We start from the raw sequence: 10,538 nt of genomic DNA on the forward strand, positions 1-10,538 counted from the left end.
CTGCATAACTAGTCACTGTGGCAGCAGCAGCAGGGTCCACACCCAGAGGATCTTCAGGAGCAAACAGGTTTTCAAATGAAAGGTTTCAGAACTGGAGTACAATTGTTTTCTCTGCAAAGCTGAGCCTGAACTTGAACTTTTATATATTGTCTTGTTCTTGTTTTTGTGTGTTCTGGCCACGTTCCAGTGATGTTCCTCTAATAGCATGGTTGTATGCTGGCTGTATGGTGGAAGAAAACAGTAAATAAGGGAGAAACAGTTGATTTTGTATATAAGACAGTTTTGTTCTAGTTGTGAATGTTTCTTTTGTTTCTATAAATATAAACTGATTGTAAATATAAAAGTGTAAATAAATAGTTTTCTGCAAAAATATCAACACAGTTTTCTTCTTAGAGTTCACCTATATGTTTCTATATCTGTGTGTGCTCCCCATCAGGTAATCAGTTTAAATAAGTTGTGAGCGCTGCCCTGAAAGCTTACATATTATTTCTAAATCACTTCATGTAATGATAACAAGTCATCCTAGAGCAGTCTCACAGCTTTTATCTTCATAATCTTTCTGTTTTCATTTATATTATTAGAAACATGACTGCTGTCTTTTATCTGTGTGACTGTACAGCCTGTGTCAGACATGACCCCCACACAATGTCTGACGTTATCTTTAATACATGCAGCACAGCTGGAGCTGCAGACACTTTCTCACTTCTGGTGATAATATATTTGATGTAGGTATTGTTGCTTGCTAGCTTGAAGCTTATCTACAAAAGTAATTCAATAAGGAGAGATCACGTGGAAAAACTCAACATGATTTATTGAGATACAGAAATAAATGTAACTGTTTGGCAGTTATGAGCCATCATAGCAGAAAGAATCCCAGCAGTGACAGGATGTTGCACAACCACCACCCCAGAGTCAACATGCTGATAGTAATGAAGATGAAGATGGAGGCTGGGACAGGGCTCTGAGTGACCACGGTGAGGAGGAGAAAGGAGAGGAGGCGGGCTGCATGGCTGCAGATCTGAAATGCAGAAGAGCAACCGATTTAAAGCATGCAGAGTGGAGGCTGGCAAGAGCATGACTGGAATAAAGCAACGATGTCAGTACTGAGTTTGTGCTGGAAAATGAATAGACATAAACTAACAATTCAATTCAATTCAATTCAATTTTATTTATATAGCGCCAAATCACAACAAAAGTCGCCTCAAGGCGCTTCATAGATACAGAGAAAAACCCAACAATCATATGACCCCCTATGAGCAGCACTTTGGCGACAGTGGGAAGGAAAAACTCCCTTTTAACAGGAAGAAACCTCCGGCAGAACCAGGCTCAGGGAGGGGCGGGGCCATCTGCTGTGATCGTTTGGAGTGATAGAAGGAAGACAGGATAAAGACATGCAGTGGAAGAGAGACAGAGGTTAATAACAGATATGATTCAATGCAGAAAGGTCTATTAATACATAGTGAGTGAGAAGGGTGACTGGAAAGGAAAAACTCAATGCATCATGGGAATCCCCCGGCAGCCTACATCTATTGCAGCATAACAAAGGGAGGATTCAGGGTCACCTGGTCCAGCCCTAACTATATGCTTTAGAAAAAAGGAAAGTTTTAAGCCTAATCTTAAAAGTAGAGATAGTGTCTGTCTCCCGAATCCAAACTGGAAGCTGGTTCCACAGAAGAGGGGCCTGAAAACTGAAGGCTCTCCCTCCCATTCTACTTTTAAATACTCTAGGAACAACAAGTAGGCCTGCAGAGCGAGAGCGGAGCGCTCTAATAGGGTGATATGGTACTACAAGGTCATTAAGATAAGATGGGGCCTGATTATTTAAGACCTTGTATGTGAGGAGCAGGATTTTGAATTCAATTCTGGATTTAACAGGAAGCCAAAACAGGAGAAATATGCTCTCTCTTTCTAGTCCCTGTCAGGACTCTTGCTGCAGCATTTTGGATTAGCTGAAGGCTTTTCAGTGAGTTTTTTGGACATCCTGATAATAATGAATTACAGTCGTCCAGCCTGGAAGTAATAAATGCATGAACTAGTTTTTCAGCGTCACTCTGAGACAGGATATTTCTAATTTTAGAGATGTTGCGCAAATGGAAGAAAGCAGTCTTACATATTTGTTTAATATGTGCGTTGAAGGACATGTCCTGGTCAAAAATGACTCCAAGGTTCCTCACCGCGTTACTGGAGGCCAAGGTAATGCCATCCAGAGTAAGAATCTGCTTAGATACCATATTTCTAAGCTTTTCAGGGCCGAGTACAATAACCTCAGTTTTATCTGAATTAAGAAGCAGAAAGTTAGCGGCCATCCAGGTCTTTATGTCTTTAAGACATTCCTGCAGTTTAACTAATTGGTGTGTGTTATCTGGCTTCATGGACAGATAGAGCTGGGTGTCATCTGCATAGCAGTGTAAATGTATGCTATGTCTTCTAATGATGCTGCCTAAGGGAAGCATGTATAATGTAAACAGAATTGGTCCTAGCACTGAACCCTGTGGAACTCCATAATTAACCTCAGTGTGTGAAGAGGACTCTCCATTTACATGCACAAACTGGAGTCTATTAGATAGATATGATACAAACCACTGCAGTGCAGTACCTGTAATACCTACAGCATGTTCTAATCGCTCTAATAGGATATTATGGTCGACAGTATCGAACGCTGCACTGAGGTCTAGCAGGACAAGCACAGAGATGAGTCCACTGTCAGAGGCCATAAGAAGATCATTTGTAACCTTCACTAAAGCTGTTTCTGTGCTGTGCTGAGCTCTGAAACCTGACTGAAACTCTTCAAATAAACCTCTGCAGATGATCTGTTAGCTGTTTGACAACTACTCTTTCAAGGATGTTTGATATAAAGGAAGGTTGGAGATTGGCCTATAATTAGCTAAGACTGCTGGGTCTAGAGATGGCTTTTTGAGTAAAGGTTTAACTACAGCCAGCTTGAAGGCCTGTGGTACATAGCTGATTATTAGAGATAGGTTGATCATATTTAAGATCGAAGAATTAATTAATGGCAGGACTTCTTTGAGCAGTTTTGTAGGAATGGGGTCTAAAAGACACGTTGATGGTTTGGAGGAAGTAATTATTGAAGTTAACTCAGAAAGATCAATTAGAGAAAAAGAGTCTAACTTAATATCAATGGTACTAAGAGTAGCTGTAGATAATATTACATCTGTGGGATGATTATTGGTAATTTTTTCTCTAATGATAAAAATTTTATTTGTGAAGAAGTTCATGAAGTCATTACTAGTTAACGTTAAAGGGATGGTTGGCTCAAAAGAGCTCTGACTTTTTGTCAGCCTGGCTACAGTGCTGAAGAGAAACCTAGGGTTGTTCTTATTTTCTTCAATCAGTGATGAATAGTAAGATGTTCTGGCTTTGCGGAGGGCTTTCTTATAAAGCAGCAAACTATTTCTCCAGGCTAAATGATGATCCTCTAGATTTGTGACACGCCATTTCCTCTCCAGATTACGAGTCATCTGCTTTAGGGTACGTGTTTCAGAATTATACCACGGAGTCAGGTACTTCTGATTTGAGGCCTTAGTTTTCACAGGAGCTACAGTATCCAGAGTCGTACGTAGTGAGGAGGTGAAATTATTAACAAGATAATCGACCTCTGTTGGGGTAGCGTTCAGATAGCTGCTAACAGCCACCAGGAAGCAGACAGATGATTTATCACAGACATGCCTTATTGAAATTATGTATAAGCATCATGTTCTATGTCATCAGAATGTATCTGTATTATAGTTTTAGCTTTAGTCTTTGTATTAAAAGTTGGATGTCTCCATAATTGTAGACTATATGTCTGCTATGTATCATCTCAAGACTGTGATGATACAGTTTAGTCTGAGTTATGCACTTTGTGACAGTATAGGTGCAGAAAAATTGCTCCACAGGCCATAACACTATATAATATAAATAAAATGATAATGAACTAAAAATTAAAAAATAAATGTTATCCACAATAAGTAGATTGAAAATGGTGTTTAACTTTTGATAATGTAACACAACCTTTGTCCCAACCAGGACTCGAACCCGCGCTCAGACAGTTCAGTGTAAAAAACAATCTTTTTTTTCCAATGCCTGAAAAGCTGCGATTTGATTGGCTGTTTCTCCGTTACACCTATACGTGATGGGCCCCCGCGGAGACAGGAAGTGTTTTTATGACTGAAACACTGAGGCTGTGTCCCAATTCAGGGTCTGCACGCTTGAAGTACACATTTTAAGTGCGATTACGTCACCGCCACGCGACGACGGCTGTCCCAATTTGAAGTGTACTTCAAATGCATACTCATATATACTCATATATATACATATATATATATAAATATATATATGTGTGTATATATATATATATATATATATGTGTGTGTGTCCCCTGCTCTGCATCATTAGAACATTAACAGACCAACAAATATAAGTGTCCCAACCAGACAATGATTTGGAGACTATAGAGGACGTATTTAACTTAACTACAGTAAGGATACAGCCAGGATTTTAGTTTAAGAGGCCCTGTTATACATATATGGTACAGTACTGTTTCATATACGTAGGTCAGTGTATGTGCAGGTAATCCATGTAGCTCAGTTCCTTATACTTTTGACTCAGTACAGTGTCAACAGAGGGGATTCCCTTATAGAGTCGCCTCAGTTATTTCTGATGTTTTGGTCATTAAATTCCCCAAATGATACCAAGCACATGGAATCCACAGTCTTAGCATCCCACAGCGTCCCACAGCGTCCCACGGCGTCCCACAGCATCCCACAGCATCCCACAGCATCCCACAGCGTCCCACAGCGTCCCACAGCGTCCCACAGCATCCCACAGCGTCCCACAGCGTCCCACAGCGTCCCACAGCTTCCCACAGCGTCCCACAGCTTCCCACAGCATCCCACAGCGTCCCACAGCATCCCACAGCGTCCCACAGCTTCCCACAGCGTCCCACAGCATCCCACAGCGTCCCACAGCGTCCCACAGCTTCCCACAGCATCCCACAGCGTCCCACAGCGTCCCACAGCGTCCCACAGCTTCCCACAGCGTCCCACAGCTTCCCACAGCATCCCACAGCGTCCCACAGCATCCCACAGCGTCCCACAGCTTCCCACAGCGTCCCACAGCATCCCACAGCGTCCCACAGCGTCCCACAGCTTCCCACAGCATCCCACAGCGTCCCACAGCATCCCACAGCGTCCCACAGCGTCCCACAGCGTCCCACAGCATCCCACAGCATCCCACGGCATCCCACAGCATCCCACAGCGTCCCACAGCGTCCCACAGCGTCCCACAGCGTCCCACAGCATCCCACGGCATCCCACAGCATCCCACAGCGTCCCACAGCGTCCCACGGCGTCCCACAGCGTCCCACAGCATCCCACAGCGTCCCACGGCGTCCCACAGCGTCCCACAGCAGTGTCAGGTGACTTTCAGTGAAGGTTATGACACAATGACAGTGTGATGATAACAAAGAGAAGCATGAGTCATTATCTCGTCATTACTTGGACTTTATTGTTGATTTTAGCACTTCACACTAGCATTAGCTGGTTTCCCTCCTTTGGAGTAAACTACCAATCAGACAGCACATCTGAGCTGCTGTCACACAGTCAGATACAGGAAAGCATGACAGCAACAACACGCTCAAAGCTGAACATCATTTGCATGTTAAGAATTTTACTGCAAGAAAGAAATAGTGCAAAGCTGAACATAGTGAGTTTGCTTTATGTATGATAAAGTCCTGTTGACAAATCCAGTGCATGAATGTGAATGACCTGTGAAATAAAGTGTGCGTGCCGTGTTCAGTCTGACGTGAAACATCAGAATCTCTGTCTTCATTTTACTGATTTCCTCTTTCATTGCCAGCATGTGTGCTCAGAGGCTTTCACAGTGCATTATAAGCACGTCGTGGCTTTGTGTCCCTCGCTCTGCATCATTAGAACATTAACAGACCAACAAATATAAGTTTGTCATACTTTATCGATGAAATCTGGGAGAATATAAATAACATCTGTAGCAGAAGCAGTGTGTCACTCTTGGTCTTGCAAGACAATTTTGCGTCCAGTTGTTAATTCTTGAACAATGTGCACCAATCTCTTACAAAAGATGTGGTTTGCTATGGTTCTCTGACCCAACCTGGTTACTAAAGTACTGAAAACGAGGAGACAACATTACAACAACGTGCCAAATAAGCTAGGTCCATCATGTGATCTGCCAAAGTTTAAGGCGTGGATTTTGGTACGACTTCTAAAGGTCTGTGTTTCCGCAACCAAGACGTTGCTTCAGGCCGTCTACATCCTGTGGTTCTGAACTTCGGATGGACAAATGGCAGCAGCCGTTTATCAGAAGCACCCAGACTGCTCTTGGCGATGGTCTGACTCAGTCCTCGGGCCACGACCTCCCCTGTAAGCGTTGTTTGGTGTTTCCACCTGCACGTGTCCTTTGCTTCCAGCAAAATGATTGTGACAGCGGGGCATTCAGCATCCAGCAGATGTTATATCTGCAATATGCAGCCGCAGTTTTTCACAGTTACCTGCCTGCTATACCCAAGAGACGTGATGATTTATGGTGTCGGCCCTGTTATCACAGAATGGGCCACGTGACCAGTTAAAGTGGTGACAAACTGTTGGCTCTGTCGAAACGAAAAGTAGTTATTGGGGCTAAAAAAGCATTTACAGCCTATTAACCCGAGAACGCTATCGCTGGGTGATTTACACCCGAGCAAATACATTTACATGATTTCTCTCTCCTGCAGCTGTTTGCGTGTCGAGGAGCCTGTGCCTTCACCAGGGAAGTCTCAAATGTCCCAGGAATGGGTGGACCAAAGACCAGCTTTCCAGAGTCATTCTTTTGTTTTAGGAGGGTTTTTCTTTCATTTTGTTAGACATGGCACAGTTGAAAGTAAAAGAAGACCACTCTAATTTGTCATGTGTTGTCATATTTTGATATATTTGATTACTTTTTATTGGTTATATTATATCGGGTAAAAATCACCCGGCATTAGCGATTGTGTTACTATTTATAGCGATAGTGTTCTAGGGTTAAACGTGCAAGAGAGCTGATGCAGTCTCCAGCGAGTCCATCATCAGCTGGGCTGATTCATGACCAGAACGTCCCAAGTGTGAAGTCAGTGAATCAGTGCTGGCCTGGTGCTGAACAACGTGAGGCTGAAGGGACTGTGGAGACATCAGCACATCACATTTTACATTGGTTTTATTATAATGTGCTTCTAGTAAGGACAAAAGCACAGACACCAACCTCCTGATCTGCGGAGCAGTGGTGGTAGAGGAACTTCGTCTCAGCGTCTTAGTAGAAGAAGGGGTGAGGTGGACTTTGGAGGGCTTCGGGGGAGGGAGGATGGAGCGGTGTGAAGTCTTGGACAGGTTTAACCTGACACAGAAAACAAGAACACCTCATATTTGTGTGTGTGTGTGATCCAAGAGCAAATAAAACTTGATCCTTCACAGAAACAAGCACAACGAACAACTTCTCCAAAAATCCTTCTGATTTCTACGCTCACTGCAGGAATCAACATCTGCACTCACACTCTGTACAAGAGACGAGATACAAACACGCTTCGACGTGTGGGAGGTACCTGATTTAACCTCCGTGGAAGCCCAGCTCTTGGTTGTGTCAGGTTAGCAGTTTGGTGATGTTAGTTTACAGGAGAAGCCGGAGGCACGTCGTGAGTTTGGTTCGTGGTCGTCCTTTGGTTTCTTTTTGCCGCAGCTCTCATATCCCCGATTTGTAACTATTTACTTTTTATAAGATGTTTCTTGAACTATGGCAGCTTCTTATATATCTGCTATATTTGTGCCGTGGATTCAGGGACCCAAACAAAAACTGTAGTGAGCAGAGGTATTATCTACTGATTGTGTGTCTGGCTGCAGCCAAGGATGGAGAGCAGAGGCAGCGGGCAGGCCAATCGAAACGCAGCTCAGGCCGCGGCTGCAGCAAAAACTTGGGCGTAGGAGGAGCGATTCTGGCAAAGCGTCAGGAGGGGAAGTGGTGCTCCACCAACACGGTGTACAGTAAAGATGGAGGCCTGCTGGCTCCAGCTGAGGACACCGTCAGGCAGTAGAAGGAATACTCTGACAACCTCCAGAACCTTAATCTCACTCATAACTAAAGTCGCCAAAAGACAACAACTTCTCCTGTTGCATTTAGGTTTCAGTTTAACCGAAGAACAAAGAAGGACACATGAGCTCGAGCAGGTTACACACAACATTCACGCTGCACAGATGAGAACACAGCAGGATTTCATGCAGTCCGGTCTGCCTGTTAGACAGCGTGCAAACAAAGCGTGCGTTCTTTGTAGCATTCGACAACAGTCACTTACGTACTTTCTGACATCCACAAAAACATATTGGTGTCTATTATCTCTCCTTGTTAATAGAAACTTTGTTTCCAGCGTTTGAGCTAATTCTCTACATGTCTCTTGCACTGACCACAATAACCATCTATCATTAATTACATTACAGATGTTGGTACCTTGAGCAGGATGACGCTGATCTCGGTGGGCGTTTTCCCTTCAGTGCTCTCAGTTCGTCTCCCTGTGTCAGACTGACTTCTTTGCAGTTATTCTGCACAGACACAATTAGCAGCATGAAAACACAACATTGTGATCGGAACTCAGTAGCCTGTTTGAATTCTGCAGTAACCATTAAGAAAAGGTGCTATGAAGTCACACCGCTGACCTCATCCAAGCTATATGACTTGCAGAGCACGGTGTTGATTGACAGGTCATCCATGCTGGAAAGCAGCGAGGACACTGCCTCCTGTTTGCCTCCCTGCACAGAGTCAGAGCGGTGCAGCTGCTGCTGCAGCTGCAGCTGCTGCTGCTGCTGCAGCTGCTGCTGCCGACTCAGTCTCTGTTGGACCAGCTTCTGTTTAGACCGATGCACGTCACCCTGAACCCACAAACTGTGCTGCTTCCTGCACACAAACATCAAACACACGCCACAAACTGACTGTGATATCACGTTTAGCAGGTACAACATTCAACATCCTGGTTTAGCGTGTAAGTAGACACACAAAGCTAGTAGCCATTAGCAACAGAGCGCTACTGTGGCGTAAGGAGGAAGTGTGCGTCCAGAGCTGAGGAGAGAAACCAGCTGCACACTGTGACTGCAGTCTGCAGCAGTATCACAGTTTCAGGCTTTTTTAAATTCGATTCGATTCATCATCCACCAGTTTCCCACTGCTGCAGTCACCACCAGCTGCACATGGGCACCCTGGGGAATGCCCCACCCTGACCTCCACCTTTTGCTTCTCTTCTAACATTTCCAGCATGCTCCAACCATGACCTCAGCATGGAGAAACATCCTGTGTGCTAACAGCAATAGATGCCACAGCCTAAGGACAGACGGGCCTTGTTTGTCCAGCACATCTCACAGATGCTCGATGAGACTGAGATCTGCCGACGTTGAAGGCCAAGGTGACCCCTCAAACCCTTCCTGATCTACTTGTGCTTTGTGTGAAGACTCCAGCGACACTCGAAGTATTAGAGAACAGCTGTACTCAGTGGCCAACGCCTTTTGGGTCATTGCAAAATGTCAAACAGCTTGTGTTTAAATAAAAAAGACTGGAAACAGAAAAAGATCCAAGTGGACCAATCACACCTTCACAAACGCAATGACCCTGATGAAGGCCACTAACACGTTATGGTTCCCTGATACTCTGTGACTGGAGTCTTCACCTCGTCAGATCTTTGTCTTCTCCGTGCACCTTGGAGGTGAAGCTGCCGTCTGCTTGTGTTTTGTGACATTATCCTAATGAAGTGTTGCAGACGTGTCTGTGTGCACAGCATTACTCCTGTACTTTCATGAACGGACTACAGCTTAATGATTGTCTCCGACCGAGACCTTTGGAGTCACGGAAAGTGGGCCGTTTGGTTTGAGCGGTCACAGCTGAGGCACAAACTCACTCTTCTAAGAAGTTTTGCTGTGGACCGATGATAGATCCAGGTCTGCAGACTCTGATCCAAGCAATCGCCTCGGCTGCAGTAAACCGGAAGTGCTTCATCAGGTAGCAGCCAATCAGAGTGCCCGTGCGGCCTAATCCAGCTGTAAATGGATGGAGTGTTTAAAGAGACAAAGTTAAGATAAAAGAAATAAATGACATCAATTAAACATAAAGACTTGCAGTCCTACCTTTACAGTGCACCGCCACTGCCCCGTCTGTACTTTCACACACATGCAGAAAGCGTCTGACGATGAGGTCAGAGGGCGTGGTCCCATCAAGGAAGAAGAGGTCGTGGTGCTCAAATCCTGCATCCTCAAACCGCCTGCCATCATACAACGTCCTGTTCAGACGAACCACGGTCGTTATGTCATTTTGGCAAAAGTATGAGAAGTATGCCTCGGGTGTGTGGAGGGGATAACCTGGAGACAGAGTCAACAACAGCTGAGTTACGTCATACGTTTCAATCAGCGAGCGTCTGTTTTTAATGCGAACGTAAAATAAGATTCAATGACGTAGTGTCAGCTGATTTATGTTGTAAGGTAAAGACGTTAAATACAGAGAAAACCCAACGATCGGACGGCCCC

At 44.6% G+C, this 10,538-nt stretch overlaps 1 protein-coding gene across 3 annotated transcripts in view; it reads right to left on the reverse strand.

Annotated features, from left to right (window-relative positions):
• Positions 1–812: 812 nt before the first annotated feature.
• LOC146554345 (dual specificity protein phosphatase CDC14AB-like) overlaps positions 813–10,538 on the reverse strand; it is a 14,818-nt gene continuing 5,092 nt past the window's right edge. The window contains exons 6-11 of one of the 3 annotated variants that reach the window (XM_085253171.1): positions 10,143–10,373; positions 9,917–10,055; positions 8,688–8,925; positions 8,482–8,573; positions 7,249–7,380; positions 813–1,018 (exon numbers count right to left, since the gene is read on the reverse strand). In XM_085253171.1, coding sequence (XP_085109297.1) covers positions 913–1,018; positions 7,249–7,380; positions 8,482–8,573; positions 8,688–8,925; positions 9,917–10,055; positions 10,143–10,373 — 938 coding nt within the window. In that variant the 3' untranslated portion in view covers positions 813–912. Of the gene's footprint in view, positions 1,019–5,480; positions 7,167–7,248; positions 7,381–8,481; positions 8,574–8,687; positions 8,926–9,916; positions 10,056–10,142; positions 10,374–10,538 lie in introns of those variants that run through there. The other 2 variants (XM_085253169.1, XM_085253170.1) reach the window with 2 other exon arrangements.

The sequence above is a fragment of the Mchenga conophoros genome, linkage group LG18 (assembly GCF_057382185.1).
Source record: "Mchenga conophoros isolate Kocher_MC1m ecotype Shallow Benthic linkage group LG18, M_conophoros_male_GT1.1, whole genome shotgun sequence".
Classification (NCBI taxonomy): domain Eukaryota; kingdom Metazoa; phylum Chordata; class Actinopteri; order Cichliformes; family Cichlidae; genus Mchenga; species Mchenga conophoros.